Raw genomic sequence first — 25,251 nt, forward strand, 5'->3', positions numbered from 1 at the left:
CAGCCAGCCCCAAGGCTTCGCTGCTCACCATCAGAGACAGGCGGCAGCTTCGCCTCCCCATGCCCAGCCCTGCCACGAGCTCGGTCCTCCCACTGCTGCCAAGACAGGGACGCTCTTGTCCCATCTCTCCCAGGGAGTTCTCAACACACCTCTGCCTGCACCTGGCAAGCGAGCGCCCCCTCCTCTCCCTGGGTCATGCAGCTGCAGGCATCTCTTCCGCCACCCAGGGCAGCTGCTAAAGGGAACGGGGTACCAGCCTGAGTGCCCAGAGCCTGCCACGTCCTCTTGCTACAGGACCACGAGCTTCCACAACTGCCCCACCAACACCACAGCTAAAGGGGGACAGGGGCTTTAGCTTCCCAGGCCCACTCCATCCTTTGCTTCTCCAGGGCAGCTCCCAAGGGTCAGTCAGGATGGAGCTGGGGCTGCAGTTCCCTCCTCGCTTCTGATTTCACGCCCTGGAACCCAGGCGAGAGGAACCAGCCCAGACACACCAGGGGGGAGCAGCCACATTTATTACGCTACAATCCCTCCACCGCAGGAAGATGCTACAGTAAAACAAAGCAGCCTTGAAAGAGAGAGAGAGTGGAGCAGTGAATGGCAGGGACAGAAAACACCCTGCTGCACACACAGCCTAGCCCCCAACCAGCCACCTGCTCAGCCTTCAATGGCTAGAGCAGGTGGCTTCGAAACAGAAGAAATCTCTTGTGGCAGCCCAAACACCATGCTGGGTGGAGGTTCCCCCTGCATGCAAGAGGGCATCAGGCAGCTCCCATTGTTTCCTGCCTTCCCACATAAGGAAGCTGCCAGAGGAGCACAGGTCAGCCATTGCTCCAGCTGAGCATGGTGCAAAGGCCCCAGCTGACTGAGCATGGCCCCAGCTCTCCCCACACCCAAGAAGCCCAGGGCTCTATGAAGGGAAACAGCTGCGCCAGTCCTACCAGCCAGCCCAGTGATTGGAACAAGATGGCTCCCAAGACACACTTGGGGGGGGGGAGATGATCATGGCTCAGACGCTCTCATGTGAGCACCTGGGAGTCCAGGCCCCAGGAGCTGCGGAGGGGATTCCTGGAGTGAAGCAGATGGGCCCCCGCTGGGGTAACTGGACCCACATGGTGAGCTCAGCTGTGACAAGTGCACGAGTTCTAAGCTCTCACAATCACCTAGAACAGGTGGAGGTGGGAAAAGGCGCAATGGGAGACAGAAGGGCCGAGTCAGTCTAACCAAGAGGCCTATTGCTGTAACTCAAGGATCATGTTAAGATCATGCCTGGTGAACGAGACACGTGGAACCAGAAATCAGGGAACCAAAATTGGTGTGTAGGAAACTCGGCCCAACTGGCAGACAGAATAATGAGGGGATGGGCTATGCTGTCCACCACCTCCTGGGGCTCCTTAAAGAGACATTGGGGAGAAAAATTAGCAACCTAAACGAGCTTCACCATCACGGCTGCCACCCCGTCTCCTGGGATCCCGGGCATTTGTCAAACTAATCCAGAGAGACACCCTGACCAGGCCAGGCCAGAGACAGGGACCCAGATAACGTCAAAGCCTGGGCCAGGTCAACCCCCACCTGGGACGTGAGCATTCATCTCCTGCCCACCCCCGCCCACTGGGGTCCTTTTGCTTCCCCACCTTATTTCTTCTCTTTCCTCTCTCTCCTTTCCCCTCAGCCTGGCTTAGCTGACCCAGACTGTATATTCTGCCACACCACTGGGAGCCCAGAGGCAGCTACAAGCAGTGCCCCGCCCAGCCTGATGCTGGAACGAGTTTGCCGGAGCTGAGCAGCCTGTGTGCCATGCCAATGTGTTCCCACCAGTGAGGTTATCAGAAGTCAGCACAGAAGACAGAAGTTGCATTGTCTCTTTGCTGTTCCTTCCCCTTCCCTTGTGCGTGCTCGTCTGGTCTTGTCTCCTTAAGAAACAGAACAGGAACAGCTGCAAGGACAGCTGCACCCAGCTCAGCTCACTCCTTTCCCCAGCTCTGGCAGCTAAAAGCTCTCCAGGGACAGCAAACAGGGGATATTGTTAACACTTTCCAGGGCAAGGCTTTATCTGCTTTTCCTTGTCTTGTCTCTGTAACACAAGGTCAGAAGGATTTTCAGTGGTGTTTGCCATGGTGTGAAGCAGGCCAAGGTCTCCATATACCAGGGGTGGACAAACTTTTTGGCCCAAGGGCCACATCTGGGTATGGAAATTGTATGGCGGGCCATGAATGCTCACAAAATTGGGGGTTGGGTGCAGGATCCAGCTGGGGGTGTGGGTGCTGGGGTAGGGCCAGAAATGAGTTTGGGGTGCAGGAGGGGGCTCCAGGCTGGGACAGGGGGTTGGGTCACGGAAGGGGGTCAAGGGTGCAGGCTGTGGGTGGCGCTTACCTCAAGCAGCTCCCAGAAGCAGTGTCATGTCCCCCCTCCGGCTCCTATGTAGAGGCGCAGCCAGGCGGTGCCACCACCCTGCCTCCAATCTCCCTGAAGGGGAGCCAGAAGGGGGCTGGCATGGCACGGACCGTCCGACATTGCTCCTGGGTGACACACCAGGTTCTCCACTCACCTCCCCATTCACAGGCACCATGGCCAGCTCAGCCGCCCGCCTCAGGGAGGATCTCAAGTAACTCCAGAAAATCCAGTAGCTTTTCATCAGCAGGGATTTTGCCCTGTGATCAGTAGCATTTAAAGCTCCAGCCAAAACGAGCCCAGCATCTGAGGCAGGGGAAATCGCTGCCCTGCAGCCCTAGCTCTCCATGGACACAGCACTCCCCAGCCTGGGGGGTAGCGGTGCCATATCCCTGCCCCTCAAGCCGCTGACTGGTCAGAACTGAGCAGCCGTGCACGGAGAACACACACAGGGGTTCTGCCCAACTCTCCTCTAGGGGCTGGAACATGCTGCCCCCCACCCCCGACACACACTAGCCTCAGGCTCCACGGCCGATCAGTGTGCACAGACGCTAGCTCTGCCCTGGCTGGCGCGTCCAGGAGGAATCGGACTCCAGTACGGGCCCCAGAGGGCTCCTCGGGCAGCAGCTGAAACGGGATGGGTGCTGAGCCGTGGGGTGTCACAACCGCTTGCTCGCTCTCTCACACATTAAATACACAGTTCAAACGCGGGTGCAGCCCAGGGGGCGGGTGAGCAGACCCTACCGCTGCAGCCGCGAGGAGCTTGGTGCCGGCACCACGGTGTCAATGTCCCTTAGACTGAGGACGAAACCGCCCAGGCTGGACGCTGCAGCACGCAGGAAGTAGCTGGCTCCAGGCAGCACCCAGGGACCCTGCAGTGGCCGCACAGGGCACGAACAGGCAGAAGGGCAAATTTCGAGCCGAGGGGGTCACAGAGCTGGGACCTGTCCCAGGCCTTCCCTCACCAACAGCCAACACTCACTCTGGCCAGGCAGCTGCTGGAGGCTACAGAATGGGCCAGGTCTGGTGGCCCCCAAGGAGACCCTGTGCTCAGCTCAAAGCCCTCCCTAGATTCAGCAAGGGCAGCTGTCCGGGCCGAGAGCTCCCCACTTGGGGGATGGGACCCTGGGACAGTAACTGCCCCCTGCAGGCCCCCTCCCCGCCCCTGTGCTCTGTGCTCCAGGGGGAGGCTGGAGGAAGCCCTGCACAAAAGCAGCAAAGAGGCTCCTAAAAAGCATCAATACAGGCCCGAGCAGCAGCAGTTACCGGTTGAATCCCATCAGCAGCCCGTGGGCCGTTCTCCTCTCGCTCCGTAGTGGTTACAGTTAGCATGACGGGTGCAGAGCAACCCAAGCAGCAACCCCGGGTCCACTGCCACCCCAAAACATTGCACAGAACATGCCCTGCCCTTCACAGCAGGCAGGACAAGGGGGGTAGGGAAGGGGGGAATGTCTGGTCCTTCCTCTTCAAGTCGGGCCCCTTGGCCCCATGTCGCGTCTCTGGAAGACATGTGTCCGTTGCATCTCCCAGCCGAGGAGGGGTTAGAGTGATCAGGGCAGGGCCCATCTGCTCAGCAGGCGGATGCAAAGCCTCATTACTTCACCAGGACTCCCCCGTGCAAGGACTCCACATAGGACAGAGCACTCTGCAGGGACGTCAGGCAGTAACCCTCCTCGCCGATCAGGTACCTGGCATGGAAACAAGAGAGATCAGGGCACCCCGAAAGCCGCAGGAAGGGATTTCAATCAGTAGCATGACCCACCTTGGAGAGAGCCCCACCCCATCTCCTAGTGGGGCACGCACCACCCCCCTGGTCCTGCAGGCACAGCTCTGACCCCTTTCCACTGCGAGCATTAAGCCTCCACGGCATGCACTCGCCATGCCCCAGAGCGATCACCCCGTCCCACCCATGGGCACAGAGGCAGCAACTTGTCCAAGGCCACCGCAGAGGGTAAGCTCAGCCCTCCTCTCTCTTTCCCAGACCGCTGGCCTCCACACTATCCCGGCGGCAAGTGCTCTGGGTTAACAGCCAAGCAGGGGATACAGCAAATACAGGGTTCTGTTTGAAAAATAAACCCATTTAAAATTAAATCTGAAATTGACAACCTATGTTAAGGCCTCCAGTTATTATCATCTGTTACAATCATTTACATTAAATGGAATATGAAGCAATACGTGTCTGCTGCCCAGTTTTAAAGAAAGTCAAAGCCCTGAACTGGAGGAAGTCCCTGGCTAAGCTCCTGGAGCCTGACTTTGTGGAAGGGCTAAACCAGCTTTTGACAGCAGCAGCTTCTTCTGCAGATGCAGAGAGAATATTGTGTTTATGTCAGTTTATTCAACTCGTTCAGTTCAGTGACTAGCTCATTCAAAGTTAAGAAACCAGCTGGGATTGAAAAAGCAGGAAAGCTTGTTTTCCTCTTCCGTTCTCTGAAAAATAGCAGGTGTGAGAGGATGCGATCTACTAGTTCTATCATCCTAGAAGGAAACAATCTCTTCAGTTTACTAGCTGCAGACAATACTTCCTTTGTGTATCAAATCAGGTAGTGTGAAATGCAAAACATGTTTTGATCAACTTTTCAAATAACTTTTCTTATGTCTCCAGAACGGTTATGGAAGTTCTACTAAATTTTAAAAAATTTAAATGCAGGTTTTGTAATTGGATTTTTAATTGAATTTCTATCCAAACAGAACTGGACACAAATCACAAGTAAAATATTAATCATACAGTAAATCAGAAATGTATCACTCACCATTTCCTAACAATGAAAAATCTCAATGAATGCAAGTTAAGCTACATAAGTGCTTAGATAAATGTTTCTACATACAGTGCATTCTCCTGATTAGCAAAAAGCAGTACCAAATTTAGCGTAAAGGCTATATTTAATTGCAAATCAGCATGTTTCAATGGTTACCAACCAATGAGAATCAACCTTTCTTTAGGAAAATAACTAAAAGTACAGATACAAATCATGATTAAAATCGGTGATTTAAATAAATTCTCCCTGAGAGTAGAGCGCTCCCCACGGAAGGGCCAGGCCTCTTCCCGCCCACAGGGAATCCTGCGAAGTCAGAGGGTTCTCGAAGGATGGGAACCCTGAATCCCAAATGGCTCAGTGGGGGCACATCGCTGGAACACTCCCAAGGAGGCATCTTCAGCCACCTTTGGATGCAGCCCTGCCAGGGGTCAGTGCCCCACATCCTTCCGAGCTGTGTCCTCTGAGCCCACCAATTCCCCCTTCGACTGCCAGGGCCTGCTCTTCCCAACCCCTTCTGCACATGACAAGCCCAACAGCTGCTGCCAAAGGACCGGGGGTACCGGTGAGAGCATCAGAGAGATTAGGGCCCCTCTATTCTGCAGCCCCTTTAATTGCAAGGCCCTGTCCCGAGGAGCCGGTTTGACTGGAGCCAACAGGATCACAAGGATGGCTCAGTAGGAACAGGCAAGAGCTTCTGCCGTGGCGAGGCGGCCTGCCTGGAACCCTGACCGTGCAGAGCCAGAGCCTGCTGGGTTATCGCTCAGTGCCTGGGCAGTGGGACGTGCAAAGGAGTGAGGAGGACACGCTGCATACAGAAATCCCCTGCTCTGCTTTCCCGGGGCCACCAACAGGGTGGTTCCCTCCCTCCCCTGCCATGCCAAGAAAGCCCTGTTAACTCCTTGGGGCCTGGGGTCCCCCTGCCACTCCCCACCAAGGACATGGCCCAATTGGGGCCCTCCGGGATCTCAGCATGCAGGGAACAGAGCTGCAGGGGAGGGATTGAAAATCTGATCTGCAGGTAGAAGGGGGAGGGGGCTTCGCAGGGGTGGCACAGACGGCAGGTCTCAGCCCTGTGAAAGCAGCAGTGCAGAAGGACTCTTCCAGCAGCAGCTCTAGGGCGGGGACCAGCCACCTCCTCTGCTGAGTTCTCTCTCAAATACATCCCAGGCTGCCCCATGTTTGACTCAGCTGCCTGGCCTGTACCATCAGGGCTCAGCTGGGCCCTGCCAGCTGCAGTCGGGCTGCCCACCTTGCCCAGACACTCATGCCTTGCTCAGGCATGTTACACATCAGGGCGCGGCAGCAGACTGCTGGCTCAGCTCAGCCGTGGAAAGCAGGCGTGAACGGGGAGCAAGGGGTGGTTTGCACAGAGTTTGCCATATTTCTACAGGGGTCTCTAAGGCCTCTTGAGTGCGCTTCCTTTGCGACTGGCACGGGGAGGGTCACTGCTCCTCTCTCCTCGCCATGGGGATTCCTGAGGGGACGCGCAGTCGGAGGGAGCCTCACCCACACAAGCAGCTCCCCAAACCACTCAGCGCAGCTGCAAGGTGGCAGGGCAGGTCCGGCCTCCCGGACTTCGGAGACTCCCCTCTTCAGTGGTGCCAGCAGGGGCGGCTCCCAAACTGGAGCAGCGCTGAAGCCTACGTAGGAGGCAGGTCACCACTCTTCTAGGAGGAAGGGGGACCGATGGGCTTAGGGTGTACTTTCTCCAGTACTTACAGGGCTCCCCGCACTACAGGTGGGGAATGGAGGCCCTGAGGGTTATGGCACTCACCCGTGGTCACCTAAGAGTCTGTGGCAGGGGTCAGAACTGCACCCACATCTGCTGAGTCCCAGCCCAGTGCCTTACTCACAAGGGCACCCTAGCTGTGCCCTGGGGCAGGCTCGGCCTAGGGAGCCCGGGCAGCAGAGACGCAGTCTAAGCACTTTGAGGTTCTAGGCACTCAAATCTCAGGCTAAGAAAGAAGTGCAGGGCACTGCAAGGCGAAGGAACACCTGGGTGTTGCAGGACGAGATGCTGTCGAGTACCCAGCACCAGGGGATGCTGTGGGAAAGGAGCCAGAGCCTGGACGGAGCACAAAGCCTGTGCTGGGAGCTGCCACTAAAGAGCCCCTGGCTAGAGCTGGTGCAAAGTTACCCACTGGAAAGTGCCGATTTCATGGAACCAAAACATTCTGCAGGAAATTCCATTCCAACAGCCAGCTTTCCGCGGACGCCATGAAGGCAGCCCACCTGCCCAGCTAGCCAGGCTCCCTCCCTCCCCATGCTCCTGGCTCTGCGGCAGCTCCCCAGGGAGCACAGCATACGGGCCACGGAGCCAGGGACAGAAATCTCTGAAAAGCTCCATTTTGGTTCTTCCAAACCAGACTCTATTTGGATGGGTCCGTCCCGCAGAGAATCTCACACCCAGCACCTCGCTCCAATCTGGAACCAGCACTTTCTCCGAAAAGTGAAATATTCACAGGATGGAAGCTGCGGTTCCAGGACAGCTCTTCCCACAGCAACGTGGGCCCAGCAACGTGGCCCCAGCACCCAGCCCAGTCCCTCTGTCTCAGTTCTCCCTGCAGCTTCACGTTGAAGGGCAGGCGAGAGCTAGATCTGGTCCTGTGTTGTGATGGGTTCTGCCCCCCTGCCGGAGGGAAGCGATTGCGACATAGCTGAACGGCCAGGTCCCTTAGAGCGTAGCTGGAAGGGTGCTCGAGAGGGGTGATAGGCTGTCATCACTGCCCAGGGAGAAGAGGCCACTGGCCCCAAACACACAATATGGCTCTGCTCCCCAATTCTTAGCACCAGGCAGTGGCTGCTGCTGGGGACGGGACACTGGGGGATCCAACGGGTGGTGAAGCCTACAGCAAATCTCCAGGGGATTGCTGGGAATAAGCACCAAGGGAAAGGCAAAGCAGCGCAGGAGAGGGGAATTGTGGGTGGTGCCCTGCTCTGGTTAGTGTCCCGGCTGAAGGAGCAGAGTTGGGGAAGGGCAGGAAGTATCTGCTGCAAGGTTCCCAAAGACCATAACCTTCCCATATCAGCACTCTCCACCCACCGCCGCTCCGGTGCACAGGAAGAGGGCCAGCTCACCCACTCACTGGCCTATCACCTACTGGGATAGGGCACGGAGGAGCCACCTCCAGCCTCTGGCACAGAGCAGCCAGGGCTTTAACTCCCCGGAAACGCAGAGTCGGCTTTATTTAGTCCGGAATGGGTGGCACACAGAGCCAGCAGTGCCAAAGGAACCGAGGCAGCAGGAGGAATTCCCACCCCATCCCCCCTTCCCGTCCCTACCCTTCGTGGATAAACTCCTCCAGCGCCGCACACTCCGCGACCAGCTGGGGGAGGTCGCTCTTCAGCACCACGTAGGACAGGATGGGCAAGAGGTCGTCGGCACCACTGTAGGGGGCACAGGTCGCAGGTCAGCATCAAGTTAGTCTCCCAAAGGAGCTGACACCCCCCCACCCCGGCAGGTCCTTCTCCGGCTGGCGGAGGGTTTGCCACAGTGCCTTTGCCATCGACTGCAGGCGGATCATCAGCGAACAAGGCATTTCCAGGTGAAGCAGGGGGCCTGCTGGGAGCCTGTGTGCTGCAGTTGGTCACCGTCAGGAGAGGGGAGCCTGGCCAAGGGGCAGCAGGACAGGGAAGGTAACTTACCAGCTCTAATGGGTAACAGGATTTTCCCACAGGAGATCCAGACCCAGAGCACTGACTTCAGAAGTGAAGGATGGGAGCAGCGTGGCCCGGCAGAGGCCTGGGTTCTGTGCCGGCCTCTGCCAACATCCCTCTGTGTGACTGCAGGACGTCACCACCTTCTCCGTGCCTCATTTTCCCTATCTGGGGAGACTATTTACCTTCCTCCCAGAGGTGCTGCGAGAGGCGCTGGGTTGCCAAGTGCTTTGCAATCCCCAGGAGGGAGGGGCCAGAGAAGGACAACATGAGATTCAGCCTCCCCAAGCACCAACACTGCCAGCCCGGCTGGAAACCACACCAGCCGGGTTTTCTGTTCCATGTGGCATCGCCAGCAGAGACTCAGAACGCAGGGGCAGAAAGGAGCCCAGCAGAAACCCGAGCAGGCAGGACAGAAGTGTAGGTGCTGGAACGAGGGGGGCGGCTGCACCCCAGGCTTGATGTGGTTTCCATCATATCCAGGGTTTCGTCTGGTTCAATGGCTCTCAGCACCCACACTGTACACACGGTTCCAGCCCCACTGGACAGAGGGGATGCTTGGAGAGCAGAGATCAGCTGGGCCAAAGGGCCCCTTCCCAGTGCAGCCCATACCTGTCACTTTAAAGCAGCAGTCAGTACCCAGGTTAGCGAGGGCTAAGCAGCAAGACCACAAGGGGCGTCCCTGCAGATACTGGGCAGCTGTAATTACGTTGAACCATCGGTTCCTGTCAGGCCGGACAGTGGCTGATCTGTGGTGAATGCCGCAGGTGCAGCTGGCATGCTCGCTAGGTGTGAAGGCCCCGGCTTCGTGAATCACCAGGGCTTGGCCGGCAGCAGTGACACATGCCATGGGTAACTGCCAGCAGACTCCATTCCCTCCCAGCACTCACCGCTCTGCTGTACGCCACCCCGGGACGGTGAGTCAGTGTGACACGGGAACAGGGAACGCTCCTGCTTTCAAACTGCACTTCAAAAACCCCTTTCCACTGGTGCAAAAACTTCAACTGGAGTTAAGTGGCCAAGGGAAAAGGGATGGCTCTGAACTTCGCCCTTTTGTAGAGCGGGAGTGTCTGGGACTGGCCGAAGAGGGGTCACTGCACCTGACTTGGGAGCACGGGTATGGGCAGGGCCTAGGACTAGATGCTGCAGGGCTGGAATGGCACCATGCGGGCGCTCACGGGGCAGCAGGGCAGGACTGAGGGGCGCTGGCCAAGAGGAGAGGGGACCCAGGGCTGGAATGGCAGGAAGTGCTGCCGGCCGGACAAGGGGCTGGGCAGAGCACACCTAGCAAGCGTATGCTGACACCTGCGGCTCTCCCGTTCAGAGACTCTCCGACAAGCACGGACGCCCGCTCTCAGATGCGGATGCCAGCTCTGGGCAGGGATTTGCTCGGCCCCCCAGGCAGCCTTCACTGCCCCTACCCCAAACACGGAGCTGGAAGGGAGCCGAGCCGGGGCAGGGCAGAGCGAGCCCAGGCCTTACCTGCAGCCCTGGGAGTCTTGCGAAGAGCGGGGGGCGAGTGGGGGGGGGGGGGGGAGGGTTTGCAAGCCCCACAGTGAGTCTCCCAGCTCCTAGAGGCTACAGTGCAGGGCCCGGTGGGGAGGGGCAGGAGCAACGCCCAATGTACAGTGCTGGGGGTTCAGGGGGGCAGACATCCCCAGACAACAAGGGATTAATGAACAGCAAAAGCTGATCACCCTGGCTCGGGTCCCTGGGTCCTGCTGGGCACGGGCAGCAATAATCAGGATCGGTCACTGACAAGCCATCCTGGGGAGGAGCCCTGCCAGCTTCCAGCAGGGAGCCCAACAGCCAGAGCCAGCAGGAGACACAGAACAGCCTCCAGGGTCAGAGCCAACACCAGCTAGCTGTGAGGACACGGAGGGCCAGAACCAGGCCGTGGGGGGACACGGAGGGCTGGAACCAGGTGTGACTGTAGCAGAGAGGCCTGGGGGGGGGTGGTGAAACCAGAAGAAAGGCACAGGCAGGGAAAATGAACTCCTTGCCCCACAGCACCGGGCCAGCTCAGCACAGCACGACGATGCACGCAGGCCCCTGAAGGTGCTTCGGGATCATTCGTCTCCTGAGACGACGCAGGAGGATCCCCCAAGAAGCCAGGATGGACAGCAACCACAGGCATAGGGTGGAACATGGGGAACGAGAGGGGCAAGGCAGCTGCCCAGGGCTCCAGCAACCACAGCCCAGCAGAAAGGGTCTCCTGCGGTATCAGCCGCCAGGGTTCTGTACCACGTGAAAGGGGGTGTGGGTGTGGAGGCAGAAGCTGCAACATGAAGCATGAGGGTGCCACCTACCGGCTGCCCTGGGAAAGGATGGAGCACGGCCATGACGGCTTGGATGAGAAGCTTTTGGCCGGCTGGTAGGGTGACCAGATGAAGAGAAGAAAATATCGGGACACACGGGGAAGCAAAACAGAAACAAACACAGCCGGAGTTGACGAAGCCAAAGCCGCAATATCCGACCGTTTTATCGGGACGTCTGGTCACCCTACCAGCTGGGCTCAGGGCGCACACGCCTGGCTGGTTTGTAGAGCTCCCTGCTGCCTCGCCTAGCTGGCCCTGGGCGTTTCCATGTGCAGTCCCCAGCCCAGTGCAGCTGAGAACCAGGCCTGGCCTGTCTCTCACTTCTGCTACTTCCTGAAGAGCTGTGGGGGCAAGCAGGGGAGGCCGCAGGCCCTCAAGTTACAGCGGGTCTCTGCCGTTCGGCCCAGCCTCAGGAGCTCGCGGGGAGGTGTCTGAACATCCGTTTTGTTCATCTCTGTGGGATTGAAAACGAAGCCCAGAGCCCACTGCGCATTTTGCTGACTCGAGGAATTCAGCTTCCAGGTCCCGCAGCCCCGCACAGCAAGGGTTACATTCCAGCCGTCCCCAGGGGCAGAGGTTTAAATGCATCCCGGGGTACCCCACGGCAGGAGACTCTCCCCCTCCCAGCAGCAGTGCCAGGACCCTGCTCTGCTCTGCGGACTCTGCCGAGGGGGACCCTCGCCCCAGAGGGCCCTTGCTCATGTGCAGCACAGGGGGCTGGAAAGCTGGCTTCTCCTCTCCCCACTGAAACTGGAGGGCCAGCTTTTTAAGCACAGGCTGGACAAACACCTGTCTGGGAAGGTTTAGGGACGTGTGGCCCTGCCTCAGCGCGGTAGGCTAGCCTAGATAACCTCTCCAGCTCCCTTCCAGCCCGACGCCTCTCTGCTGGCTGCTCTCACAGCGGGGAGCGGAAAGGGACAGAGCCGTTGCTGGGCAGGGTGGTCTGTGCCACACGCCAGCAAGCTGCCAGCTTTCCGAGGGCAGCACTTCCCGGTGGGCCCACACAACGGTGACAGCCTGGCAAGCGGAGCCGAACAGGAACACGGGCTGGGGATGGCCAGAGGGAGCTGGGGATGGGTGAGGCAGCGCAGAGCAGGACCAGCCAGGCCAAGCCGCAGCAGGGCAGCGGCTGAGAGCGACACTGGCTGGTGCACGTTTTACACGACCAGCAAACTAAGGAGGGAAAACAGCCCAGCAGTAAGTGCAGGGAGTCTCCTCCCCACCTCTGGGTGCTGCAGCGGGTGGGTTCAGCCCCGCACAGCCGGCACCTCAGCCTGGCGTTCCTCGCTCCCCCTCACTTCATGGGGAGAGGTCCCAGTCCAAACTCGGAGCAGAAGCTGCACCTATTCCTGCCTCCCCCCCTCCCCGCCCCTCTCGAACAAGGCAGCCGAGTCACAGCCTGTCTCCCTCCTTCTGCTTCAATGCCTTTGACAGACCTGGCGCCCTCCTCCTCCTGAGAGCTACAACTGGAGTGAGCCGCTGGTCCCCACGTCCGCGCCTTGCTGGGACTCAGATCCCTGCTCTCACTCCCTGTCTCCCGCTGGCTGGCTAAGTCCAAGTGACAGATTCAAAGCTCGCTAATTGCCAGCCCTGGCCCCAGTGAGTCCCTGCCACAGACCGAGCTCCTCGCTCTGCCTGGGATCAGCAGGAGAAGCCGCGTGGGGCGGGAGGCGCTGCCGGAAACTATCCGTCAAGGCCCAGCCCTGCTAAAGCTGCAGCTAGACCACGGACGCCTGGCTGACAGGCAGGATCTGACTTCACACAGAGCAGTCCCGGTGCAGCCCAGAGACAAGACTGAGCCACGGGGAACCTGCCCTCCAACGGGGCAGTGGGCCACAGAATCAGGTTAGCCCGGCAGCAAGGGGGCAGCAACCCCCAGGCCGGCCCAGAAGAGAGTAACACCCCCAAAGCAGCTCACCAACAGCTATCTCCTGCAGGCAGGGGCCTGGGCTCGTCACTTGTTGGAGGAGTGTCTGGTGTGAACCCACCAGGCTCCTCCAGCCCTGGGGGTGCACAGAGCTCTGGGGCTTGGACTGGGCGTGCTCAAGTGTTGCAGCTGCCCCCCAACTCCTCTCCATTGATGCTAGATTCTACTGCCCTGCCGCCCCCCGCCTTCCCCTCCAGCTGGGCTCAATGCCCTACTACCATGCGTCCATCTCTGGTGTGTCCCCCTGGGAGCCAGGCTGTACTCACATGGCTGCGGACCCGGGCTGGGGCCAGCTTTCCCGGGCAGTGCAGTACTCCTCGGCACACTCGCAGATGACACGAAGGGCTCGTACTGCAAGTTGCAAACCACAGAGCTTTAGTGACAACATGCACGGGGGAAGGGGGCAGGGGGGCTGCCTGCATCCAAAGGCCCCCCAGGCTTGTACTGCAGCGGGAAGTGGGGATGGCAAAGCAGCTTCCTTGGGCCATGCTGGGGCCAAGAGCAGACCCTGGGATCCAGGTATCTACCCGCCCTTTGCATTTGCACCAGGGTTCGATCGATCAGCTGCCCACATCTCTTCCCAACCCTGGCGAAGAGAGGACGGCTACTGTATGGGGTCTCGAGAGCCCAAGTCTTCACACACATTGTCTCATGGTAACTTCCCCTCCTGCTCCCCACCGTGCGGGCTGGCCCGGTCGCCATCACAGCTCGTTCCCGGACTCTCCTAAGTACTTCGATGGCACCAGCATCCGAGCACCTGGCAACCTCAAACGGATTTCCCCTCCCCTCCCTGTACCATTACCCCCATGGCAGAGATGTGGAGAATCTGTGGCAGAGCAAGGAACTGAACGCGGGTCTCCTCTCTACCACCCCTGTGGCAACTCCAGCCATTGCTGCCACAGGGGTCACCACTAGGGAAGGAGTCCACGTGTTTCTGGTTTCTTTGAGGGTCGTTTTGCAGACAGAAATGAGGAGCAGCCAATATCGTGTAACCAAACAGCTCTCCGCTCCTCCCAGCGAGCAGCATGAGTCCCACTAGACAGGTGCCCCCGCCTGCACCCCAGAGAAAGAGCGAACCTCACCAATGCACTCCAGCTTCCTCTGCGGGCAGCTCTCCAGAAGGATCAGCCCCAGCTCCTGTACCGCCGTGCTGTAAGGGTAGGAACCTGCGGTGTGGCCCTTGCTGTCCTGGGGGAAGAGGTTAGCGGAGACTCCTATTTCCGAAGGGGGCATGTTCCTGTGGCGCTCCATGCTCCTGGACAGGGCCACCTCCCGGGCCTGGTAGACCCTCCTGCAGGGTGCAGAGCAGAGAGGAGGTGGAGAGCACGGCAGGATGCTCTCTTCCCAGAGTCCTGCTAAATCCCGCCCACGTGCTGGGAACTTCCCGGCCATGGGGCTGGGGAGCCTACGTGTTGGGTTCTTCCTGCCCTACACTAGCCTGGTGCCTCCCCACACCAGCCAGGCCCCACAATGGCACTGCCTTCACTGGGGCCCGCAGCGGAGGCCACACACATGCTGACTGCCCCACTCACACGGGAGCCAGAGATTAACAGGCATGGGCTAGAAAACCAGGCGCATCTGACCTCTGCCCAGCCAAGGGCTGCCCTGGTACCGCTAGGAGCCTGCGGGCTGCTCTGAATTCAGACAGGGAGGGAAGAGACTGCAGCCAACCTGACCCTGGATACAGGCGCAACGCCTGCCAGGAGCACTGGGCCCCGCGCGCCGCGCTCCATGTCGATGCACGGAGATGGGTTCAAACCCCACGGCCGGCCACCTGCTCCCTGCAGCAACGGACGCTGTCCGTGGGAAAGGGATCAGCAGCCCCACCAGAGCCACCACTGGCCTTTCCACGTCTCTGCATGTGGAGCGGCACAAGCCCCGAGTATTCGGTCTGGAGAACTGGACTCTCCCCAGCAGACACCTCACAGGTGGGTAAAGCCTTGGGCCTTGACTCCCACAATGAGCATCCCTTTCCATGCCCCGCACTCTCTGCCATCCCAGTGCCCCAGGCCGGCAGAGCCCTGGGCAAGGCCGGAGAGCAGGGGAGCTGCGGTACCTGTAGAGGGCTAGCAGGGGGGCCCAGAGAGGCGAGAAGAAGGCTTCCTCAATGCGCGCCAGGCACTGGTCCTTGGAGGAGGCGGTGTTCAGGCCCTCAAAAGCCAGCAGGGCCAGGGAGAGCAGCCTGTCTGGGGAGGAAGTGTTACAGGCAGCATGCTGGGTCAGGATCTCCAAGCACTGCTGGGACCCTGGGAAAGGGAGCTCAGGCCGCAGTACGGGGAAAGAGGCTGGCCATGGACCACCAAGCCATCGCTGTCCTGAAGGCGCTGACAGGGCGAGCGAGGCGGGGCCCCCGGCAATGCACGCTGCGTCTGCATGCGTTCGTCACGGAGAAGCAACACCGTGCCACTTGCCCTGCCCAGGATAGATCCAGGAGCCTGCAACAATCCGACCTGGGAAGGGCAGGGGCAGGGGAGCAGGAAGCAAACGCATCAGAGCGGACCAAGGAGGCGGTTTTCTGGCTCCCAGTCCTACCAGCATGACAGCAGCGGCTCCCAGGAGCCCACCACCGCAGGTGCCAGAGATGCTAGGAGAGCCCTGTACAACTGCCTCACTCGCTGAGCCTCCTCCACGCCCTATGTGGAGAAGGGCCGGGCAGCCCATGCCACCCTCTGCGGAGCGTCCGAAGGGGACTCTGTCCAGCTGAGAACCAAGGAGGAGCCCCACAGCGGGGGCACAGGCAGGCCACCCTTGGAGCAGATTTCCAACGTCCTCACCCTCCCGACAGGCTCCAGCCCTGAGCGTGGAGCAGGGCAGAGCGTTGCATGTTGGGACATAGCACAGGCCGTTAGGTCTATGGGCGATGGGCCTGCACTGACCACAAGGGTACACTGACCGGGGCCTGCACTTTGGGCTGTCCTCGTGGCTGTGGCATTACTCTCCCTCCCCCAGGACAAAGCCCTGGGGGGAACAATCCGCACTCCCCTCCTCGGATACCCAGACCCCTCCCACCACTCCCCACACGCCCCTCACCCACTGAGTTGTGAATGTCCTTCACGATGGCTTTCAGCTGCTCCTGCAGAGAGGCCTTCTTCTCAGCTGGGGCCTGGGGCTCCGCTGGGGGGCCAGTGGGCCAGCTCTCGGGCGCTGCCAGGAACCGTTCCAGGTCCTCAAAGGAGCTCTCTCTGTCGGCCAGGCAGGCAGCCGTCCCTTCCTGCAGGCTGCTCTCTGTTGCCAGGTCCTCGCTCAGGGGCGCCGTGGACAGGCTGTGTTGCAAGTTCACCTTGTTCTCCTGGACGGAGGCCATGCAGTACAGACTCTGGGAGGACCTCAGTTTCCGGCCCCCAGGTGCTGGGGTTAACAGTCCCTCAGCATCCAGCGAGAGGGAGGAGAAGCCCCTGGAAGCGGTGCTCAGGTCAGCGAGGTTCTGGCTCACAATGGGGTAGAGCCTGCTGTAGATAGCATGCTGGAGCTTTGTCAACAGCTGGGGAATGGGGTGCTCGGGGAAGCTGGAAGCAAAGGGCAGATGCTCAAGACAGGGAGGGGAGAGGAGCCAGGCCTTACCTGGGGTGCGCTCGAGGCCGTCCCATGGGGATCTGCTGTCGCCTGGGAAGCACCTGGCGGCCAGGACAACGGGAGCTGCTGACCCACATGGCTGGGAGCACAGCCCCATGCCAGGTTCACCGGGAGCCCACCGCGCCTCCCTCCAGGGGCGGAGTTCGGTGGCCAAGCACGCTGCACTCCCAGGCAAGCCCCTCCTGTCACTGTCTGGGCAGCTGCCCCCTCTGCTGGGGCTGGGAGAGCCAAGGAGCAACTCGGCAGGACACAGCACCCAGCCCAGGCATGTTCTGGGCTAGCCGGCACCCCCCAGCACAGAGCCCCCATCACCCTGGCCGGGAGAGGGCAGGGGGCCCTTCGGCCCACATCAGCTCTCCCACTAGCCGCTACCTGAGGAGGTGGGAGATGAGGCCGGACACCAGAGAGAGATCTGTCGGGTTCTTCTTCAGCTTGGCTTTCCAGTGCTTTGGCCACTCCTGGGAGGGGGACAGCAGCAGAGAGCAGCTGAGGCTGCGGCTCCCACCGGGGGAGCCCTGGACAAGGCCACCCAAAAGACAACTGACCCCTCCCACCCAGCAAAGCTCCCAGCGCTCCCCACCCCTCTCAGCAAGGCCACGGCCCCCCCAGCACGCGGCACCTCCTGGTTCCTGAGCCGGCCCTGGCCAGAAAGGCACTGCTGCCCAGACGCAGTCAAACAGCAGGGAGGGCCTGTGCCCTCTCGACTGCTGGAGCCAAGCCGCAGCGCCACTCCTCTCCTGCTGCCACGGCCACGGAGACCAGAACGCCTGCATCGGGGCTGGGCACTTTCTGTAACCCCCACCACAGCCTGGCCTCGCTGGGGCTAGCTCCCAGCTCCCTGTCCCCTTCCGGCAGCCCCCGGCAGACGGCTTGAGAGCCAGCAGGCAAGCAGGCCGGCCTCCCACACTTCAGGGTCCAGCGGCTCCTGGGACAGCGACCGGCCAGAGCCACTTCCCAGGGCCCTGCCGCACCAGTACTCACATGATCCTGCTCGTACTCCAGGATGGCAGCATAGAGCGCCCTCTGCTCCTGCTCCTCGGGGGTGAGGGCGATGTTGCTGGAGAACCTCCTGCCCAAGAGAGACCACATGGCAGGCTGAGAGACCCGCTGCTGCCTTTCCATCTGGAGCCAGAGCTGGGTGCCGCCCAGGTGGGCAGACTGCAGGGTGCCAACTCTAGAAATACCCACAGCAGACACCTCAAGAGCCCAGCCAGCTCCGGCCACGGTGCAGGGACCCATCCAAATTGGAACAGGCGTCTGGAAACAGGGCTGCTCACTCGCGGAGCTGCACCCGAAGGCTGGCCCAAACAGCGCTCTCAGCAAGGAAGGGAAAGGGGCACAGGGAGGTCACAGGTGGCATGTTGCAAGCAGGCCAAAAGTTTGGGAACTGACCTGAATGCCAGCCGGAGCTGAGCACCAGCATACGCTGCCAGGCCAGAGGTATGTTAGCGGCATGGTCACCTACCTTTGAGCTGGGAGGGGGACAGGCACAAGTGGGGGGGGGTGCGGGCACACGCAATAGCATCTCTGACTCTACGTCAGCTCTGCTCGCTCTACGGCACAGGAGCAGCCGGCACTAGCTGGGAACCCGAACGAGGCAGGGCTGGAGACCTCGACTAGAGTGCTGGGAAGGACTCAGAAGGCAGCCCCGCAGACTCTCACCCCTCTCCCAGAGCCCTGCTCCCATTGGAGGGAGCTACGAGATGGGCGAGCACGTGGGGTAATGACATGCAAATGAGCATACCCATAATCCCTCTCTCCAGCACTGCCACAAACAAGTAGCCTTTCCTCCCCGAGTCCCTGGGGCTGGCTGAGGGGAGCCAGAGGGGGGGAGTTCTCCCCAGCAGGGGGGTCATTTAACCAACAGAAGCTTTGCTGTTTCCGTTCCTCACCCACCACAGCTGGGTCTCCCGCCCCGGGAAAGGCCCCTGGACAAGGGGCCCTTCCCCAAACCCCGGCCTTGCTCACCTGTTGGCAGCTTCCTGCAGCCGCAGCCTGCGCTCCTCCATCTTCCTCTGAAGCTGGGGCACAGCCGAGTCAAGGCTCCACAGTTGTGTCTCCACCCACCCGCCCAGCCGCGGCTACGCACAGGGGCAGGGCTAGTCCCGAACCTACCGGCCAGGCGCAGCTTGGCACAGCCAGCTTCAGAGGCACACACCTCTGGCTGGGGGCTCAACAGAGCGCGTGAGCAGAGGCAATCAAAGCAAACGTCACCCCGCAGTCAGTGCCTGGCAGAACCCGGAGCCCCTTGAGGCAGGGCCAGGGGCCCACCAACACCATAGTGCAGCCCTGCATGGAGAGCGGGGAGGCATGGCTGCTTCTCCGTGACCGGGCTGAGAGGGGGCCCCGGGGGAATCCAGCAGCCCTGGCTGGGACACACTGCAGACACCCCTCCTGCTTAACAGCTTGATCCGCCGTTTGCAGAGTCAATCCAATCTCACTATGGCATTAGTGCTGCTGGGTTTACCTCTAAGAGGCGCCATCTCCCAGCCTTTCCCCTGGGAGTCAGACTAGGTGGTGACCCTCTGCGCCAGGAGATGAATTTCTCCTCCCCCTGCCCCCCAGGCAGCAAACGCTCTAGACCTGCTAACCCCACTCTTCCCTGGAAGAGAGCATGAGCCTGTGCCCCTGCCCCTGCCCCCGCTGTTCTGGATAATAAAATAGCACCATGGCTCTGTGCTTGGGGAGCCGTGCTGCTGCCGGGGCAGGATGGGAAAGATACCGTCTCCTCCCGGGCTTTGGCAATCACCAGGTTCTCCATCATCTGCCGCTGAAGGGTCAGCGTCTGCAAGGCAAAGACAGGCCTCACTGGCACTCCCTCAAGCCCGCTGTGACCGCTACCTTGTTGGAACGTCAGCCCTGCGCACGAGTGAAGGGGGATAGAGCATGGGCTGGGCCATCCCTCACATGCAGCGTGCTCAGAAAGGAACTGGCTGCACCCCAGAAATGCCCAAACTTTTGCACATGCTCCCAGAGCCCGATGCAGCTCCCGGATGGCTGGGAGTTGCAGGGCACTCTGGGTAAGGACATGCAAACAAGAGCACCTGGTGGTGGCACTCCTAAAGTACAGGGCCCAGGGCCATGCAGCTGGCTGGGCAGGCCCCTCTTCAGGGCCAAGGGGCTGTGGCAGGGACTTGGAAACCAAGCTCATTTACATGCCACTACCCAGAATGCTCTGAGGCAGCGGCAACTGCAGGCTATTCCAAAGCAGGTGGGGCAGGGAGGGTGGGGGGAATGTCCTCTGGTTTTACCCCCCATTATGTCTGGGCTCCACTGATCCATGATCCCCTTGCAGCCCCCCCCATTTCAGCACTCTGACAGCAGGGCATTGTAGGTGGCAGGGGAACCCCCTGGGCCATCCCCGCACTGGGGAGCCTGGTTTCTTGAAGAAGCAGCCATCCCAGCTGTGCTCTCCAGCAGCTCACACCCACCCTCCCACAGCTAAGACTGACCCAGAGCCATGTTGTTGAATGTGGCTCTCCCGATGCCCCAGCTGGAGAAGCCTGGCTGCCATGCAGCAGGGACTGGTACACCAGAGATCTGGGCCCCAGCACTCTGCTCTCACAGAGCCTCCGGCTGGCGTTTGTACCCATTCCACTTAGGGGAAGCCCCTGGGGAAAGCACAGAGGATGTGCCATGAAAGAACTGCCTGTTCCATGCTTCATGCTGGGAGGCTTCCTGTGGAGCCTGGCTGGGCTCCAGCCTCCCCCACCATTCCTTGCCCGCGCCAGGCGGTCTCCACTTGCCAGGGAAGTCTTCTGCACAGCCTGGCTGGGGTTCAGCCGTGCCACCCGGGCCTCGTAAGCAGCTCTCAGCTTCTGGTTCTGCAGCGATGCCTCCTCCAGCGGGGTGAGCTCCCTGGGAGGACACAAGAGCTGCGAAATTACTTGCCCTGGCCCCGCACTGAGCGTGAGACCTGGATCAGCCCTGCCCAGATCAAGAGACTGCTGCATGAGACAATCCCAGGTCTCTCTTCACCCATGTTCTGACCCAACCTGGACAGGCTCAAAGGCCACACAATTCTTCCCTTCCTCACCTGGCGCAGCAGCACCCTGCACCAGGAACCTCCACGTTCTCTTCCACCAAGGAGGAAACTACTCCCCTGGCAGGAGGGGCTCATGGAACGAAACCCCATCTCCCAAGCCCGCGCCTTAGGTCCTGCCCCTCAGCATCACAGCCGGGCTCCACGCAGGCAGCTGGAATCTGGTGGCTCAGCGTGGGCAGAATGGCATGTACCAAAGAACTCCCCCTGCCAAGCTGCCTCAGGCCTGAATATCTGGGAGCCTTGACCTCTGAGGGGGGCTGCTAGAAAACCAGCACCCAGATCCTCCTTGGAGGCAAGACACAAAACTGGGGGAGCCCAGAGCTCTTTGGGGACATCCCGGGCATGGCCTGGAGGTCTCGGCAGGCAGCATCCAATTCCTTGGCCTCAGGAATGGCTGAGCTATGCAGCCGCCACCTGCTAGCCTGAAGCAGGAACACAGGGAGAGGAGAGGAGAGGAGAGGAGAGGAGAGGAGGGAACCTCCCTGCTTGGGCCAAGCCAGCACTATGGCACATGGTTACACTGGGAAGAGATGGCTCTTCGCCCACACACAGCCTGCAGCCCCTGGAGGGCTGGGGAGATTCCACGCAACGTTCCCCAGCTCCACCTCACTTACTTTTTAGTGCCCTGAGCTTTGGTGATCTGCAGCTTCTGGAAGATCTCCGGGGGGAGAAAGGGAGACAGCTTCCCCCCCTCATCTGAGAAGACCCTGCGGTGCCTAGAGATGGGAGCAGGGCTGGGGCCTCTCTCGTGGGCTGCTGGCTTCACCTTCCCTGGGGTTGGGGGAAGATGTGGGTCAAAGCAGGTGTTTTGTTTAGAAGTTACTACAAGTAGTGAAGGCTGGCAGGAAAAGCCGGGGCTGCTGAGTGCCTGGGAGCAGCAGGGCCAGGAAAGCCAGCCCCAGCCGCTTTGTGCACCCAGAGGTCTCCAGAATGGGCACCTGAACAGGACACTGGCAGGGATTTGCTACCCTGCTGCCTCCCGGGTCTCTGGGGTCAGCACCAGAGGCAAGGAAAGCAGGCAATGCTGCATTCCTGCTGGAAGCCAGCACCAGTCTCCCCTCCCTGGGGACTCTGCCTCCAAAGGCTCCCAACTCCTGCTGTGGGGGGAGGGGGAGAATCAATGAAACCCACCCTCTCCCTCCCGCCACTACAGATCCAGGTCAGCCACCTCCTGCTGCCACTCCCCTGACCTCGGCAGACCTACCCACTCTCCCTGGGGGTGGGGGCCCAGCAGGCTAGCCTGGGCTACCCCATTCACCCTGGGTCAATAGCCCATGTGGTGGCTCTGCAACCACGTGTGTCTGCCGGAGAGAGACTGGCCCCAGCTCCCAGAGGCGACAGGCAGGTGCTTTGTGCCCCAAGCAACCTCCTTCCCCAGAGCTCAGCCCAGCAGGCCATGTCCCGTCTCCGCCCTGAGGCCAGGGGCAACTCACCAAGCACAGCGGTGCTGGACTTGGCTCGCTCCAAGCACTGCTCAGCGAGCTTCAGCATCTTTGGGGTGTCGGGTGTCACGGCATCGCTCCCACCTGGCACAGGCAAGGGGTGGGGTCAGTGGGTTTCCTTTCCCAGACAGGAAGGTGCTGGAGCGAGTTTGACCCACCCAGGCCTCCAACCAGCATCGGCTCTCTTTTCCCCATGGGCTGCTTTGTGTTATAACCAACAGGCAGGGAGAGCTTGTCCTCTGCCCCACCCTCCTTGGCCAGCTGGGACACAGGGCCTGCCGCAAGGGGAAGTGTTCCCTGAGCACTGCAGCCTGCCTGTCTCCAGGGCCTTCTAAGACAAGAGACTTTCCAAGCTGGGACCCTCCACACGACGTGGCGAGGCCTCCAGAGGCCCCCACCAGTGCCACCAAACAGGGCCCCAGAGGATCCTGGGTCCAGCAAACTGCAAGAGGCACCCAGGGAGGCCGCACCCTTTCCTGGCTGCAGAGTGCCCCAGTGCTCTGCTGACAGACTCGGCAGGTATAGTGGAACCTGAGAATTACGAAATGACCGGTCAACCACACCCCTCACTTGGAACTGGACGTATGCAGTCAGATAGCAGAGGCACATAAAAGCAAACACTGTACAGAACAGTATAGTGTTCAACAGAAACTACTAAAAATAAAGGGAAAGTTTAAAAAAAGATTTGACAGGGTAAGGAAACTGTTTCTGTGCTTCTTTCATTTAAAAGCAGCATTCTTCTTCTGCCTAGTAAAGTTTCAAATCTGTATTAAGTCAAGGTTCAGTTGTAAATTTTTGGAACCACCACCATAATGTTTTGTTCAGAGTTATAAACATTTCAGAGTCACGGCTAGCCTCCATCCCCGAGGGGTTTGTTACTCTGGGGTTCTACTGGATTTGCTGATCCACTCGTCCAGACTGCGGCTATGTGAAGATTGAATATGGTTATAGAATCATAGAATATTAAGGATGGAAGAGACCTCAGGAGGTCATCTAGTCCAACCCCCTGCTCAAAGCAGGACCAACACCAACTAAATCATCCCAGGACCAACACCAACTAAATTATCTGTGTTTCCGGCACAGAGGCAGCCAACAAGGTGAAGCTGTTCCTCATTCCTTTAGTCCTTGGCACATGCACGCAGTCAGACGGTGCATAAACCGGCTGCACTACACAGGGCCTGCCTGAAAGCCCAGAACTCCACAGCGGGCCCAGGGGACAGGTGTCAGGCCATGAAGGAAAATGAATGTTTCAGGGCTGTGAAGCCTTCGGAGAGTGAAGGAAAAGCAGTCCAGTGTCTGCTTTTCACCAGGGAAGTGGCAAGTCTGGTGGTTAGTGCGGGAAAGTTTTGCTAGACACTGCTTGCTAGTGGGAATCTTGAGGGTCCGCAGTTCCCTTCCACCAAGGGATGCTGCTGCGTGCATGTGGGTAGAGAGCAACACTGCCAGGCACGTGACTGTACATCGTCCGCTGCCCACCCCCACACAATCCCAGCCACCTTCGAGGTGGCTGGAGGAATGAGGCAGCTGTGACTGGAGCGTGGAGACAGCTTCTCTGTGCCAGAGAGCTGTCCCAGCCTGGCTGTATTTCTTTAGGGAGGTGTACAGAACTCACACAGCTCACTTGTACAGTCATTAAACAACCAAAATAACCCCTAAGGACCAAAGATTTGAATTGTGGGTTAAACCACAGAGCCCCACCCCTGCTGAAGCAGACTCCCAGGCTGGGGGTTCTCATTACAGCTTTTAATCTCTGGAGGCTCCGCCCAAATATCAGGCGAGTGCCTCCAAGGGGGTAACTAGGCAGTGACCCACCCTTCGGAGGATGGGAGAGAACAGCGTTTCAGCCAGACGCAAAGCCGTTTTGTACCTTTCGCTGCTTCCTCCAGCAGGGCCTGGGAAATGTAGCTAATGCTCTTCAGGTACTCCACGTAGGCCTCCTATCGACCAGAAAGGACAGAGAAGGCGGGGCTCAGGAGCAGCCGGTTCGACTAAATTCACCTGTACCAAGCACCATCCGCCCACCCATTCACCCAGAAATCAGAGCCACAGAACCTGCAGGCCTGACCCACTGTGCAGCCGACCCCGCAGCTGAAGCGCATCAAAGGAACCCAGAGAGTGAGGGGGGGGCCTCTTTTGGGAGAAAGGCTGGGGGAGGTGGTGAGTCCCCACACCCCAGTCTCACAGGGTTCTGTACAGCGCCAGCACTGTGGAATCTAAGGATTCACTCCCCCCGGTTCCGAGAGCCCCTTGCGTGGTCACGCCTTACACCAGCCCCCCGGCGCTAGGAGCACGCCGCGTCCTGCAGCAGGCACCCGAGAGAAGCGGAGACGCAGACCCGGTCATCCATCCACACGCCCTGTACAGGCCAACACAGAGACCGGACAGCGAGTGCCCACGGGCAGGCCCGTGCAGGCCCCAGACCTGGGCGCAGGGTCTGCTCCCAGGAGAGGCCTTGGCAATTCTGCACCCCCCGCCTAGCAAGAGGTCACCAGCTAAGGGCTGTTGTAGGAACCTGGGGCCCTGCCCCTCCCGGCTGCCAACACAACCAGGCCCAGGCGCCCCCCCGCGCGGAAGGAAAAGCCCCGTCCAGCCCCCGGCGCAATCACGGGTGGGAAGAGCCCCGCGCTGTGTCGTGGGCCTCGCCCCCCAGCCCGGACACGGGGGGGCCGTGGACCAGCACCGCCCCCAGCCGCGTGCCAGCGCTGGGCACAAGGCCGCCCCCACGCGGGACACAGCGGGGCCCACGCGCGGGACACGGGGGGCGCCGCCCAGCCCCGCTCACCCGCGGCCGGTTCCCGGTGTCCAGCTCGATCGCCGCGGCCGCCAGCTTCATGGCGCTTTGCAGCGGCTTCACCGCCCCGTCCCCGCCGGCGGCCATGGCGGGCCGGGGCCGGGGCCGGGCCGGGCCCCTCCGCGCTCGGAGCCCGCCGGGCCGGGGCAGGGGCAGGGGCTGAGCCGCAGCTGCAAGCAGCGACCATGCTGCTACTGCGCATGCTCAGTGACGCCTCCTGCCAGGCTCGCCAGGCCGGGAGGGGGCTCGTGGCGGCCGGGCTGGTCCGTGCAGCGCCGGGCACCTCTGCGGGGCAGCTAGCGCTGAGCGGCCGGGCTGGAGACCGGCCGGTCCGAGCTGTGCCAGGGCTGG

The 25,251-nt window shown here is 60.3% G+C and overlaps 1 protein-coding gene across 4 annotated transcripts; it reads right to left on the reverse strand.

Annotated features, from left to right (window-relative positions):
• Window positions 1-497: 497 nt before the first annotated feature.
• On the reverse strand, window positions 498-25,029 carry VPS9D1 (VPS9 domain containing 1). 4 transcript variants are annotated; one of them, XM_048817066.2, is made up of 15 exons: window positions 24,892-25,029; window positions 23,977-24,046; window positions 22,101-22,193; window positions 21,282-21,438; window positions 20,369-20,480; window positions 19,345-19,407; window positions 18,591-18,643; window positions 17,604-17,796; window positions 16,995-17,080; window positions 16,080-16,555; window positions 15,106-15,235; window positions 14,132-14,340; window positions 13,316-13,400; window positions 8,430-8,534; window positions 498-4,079 (listed from the first exon to the last, which is right to left on the reverse strand). In XM_048817066.2, exons 1-15 carry the CDS (start codon window positions 24,985-24,987, stop codon window positions 3,986-3,988), a joined length of 2,022 nt encoding a protein of 673 aa, XP_048673023.2. In that variant the 5' UTR covers window positions 24,988-25,029; the 3' UTR covers window positions 498-3,985. The 4 variants fall into 4 exon arrangements, with proteins under 4 accessions (XP_048673023.2, XP_048673025.1, XP_048673028.2 ...); XM_048817068.2 differs by having other exon boundaries at window positions 17,604-17,691; window positions 24,892-25,028; XM_048817067.2 differs by lacking the exon at window positions 498-4,079 and adding an exon at window positions 5,036-7,776.
• Window positions 25,030-25,251: the final 222 nt, after the last annotated feature.

This window comes from Caretta caretta, chromosome 12 (assembly GCF_965140235.1).
Source record: "Caretta caretta isolate rCarCar2 chromosome 12, rCarCar1.hap1, whole genome shotgun sequence".
Lineage (NCBI taxonomy): Eukaryota > Metazoa > Chordata > Testudines > Cheloniidae > Caretta > Caretta caretta.

Bases quoted from the DNA above. Each gene is read 5' to 3' on its own strand.
- VPS9D1 (XM_048817066.2), bottom strand. From the start codon at position 24,987: ATGGCCGCCGGCGGGGACGGGGCGGTGAAGCCGCTGCAAAGCGCCATG. The intron at 22,194-23,976 runs GTACAAAACGGC...TGCCTGTGCCAG, and splicing joins GCTGGAGGAAGCAGCGAAAG to GTGGGAGCGATGCCGTGACA. The intron at 13,401-14,131 runs GTGAGGTTCGCT...TGCAACTTGCAG, and splicing joins GAGGAAGCTGGAGTGCATTG to TACGAGCCCTTCGTGTCATC.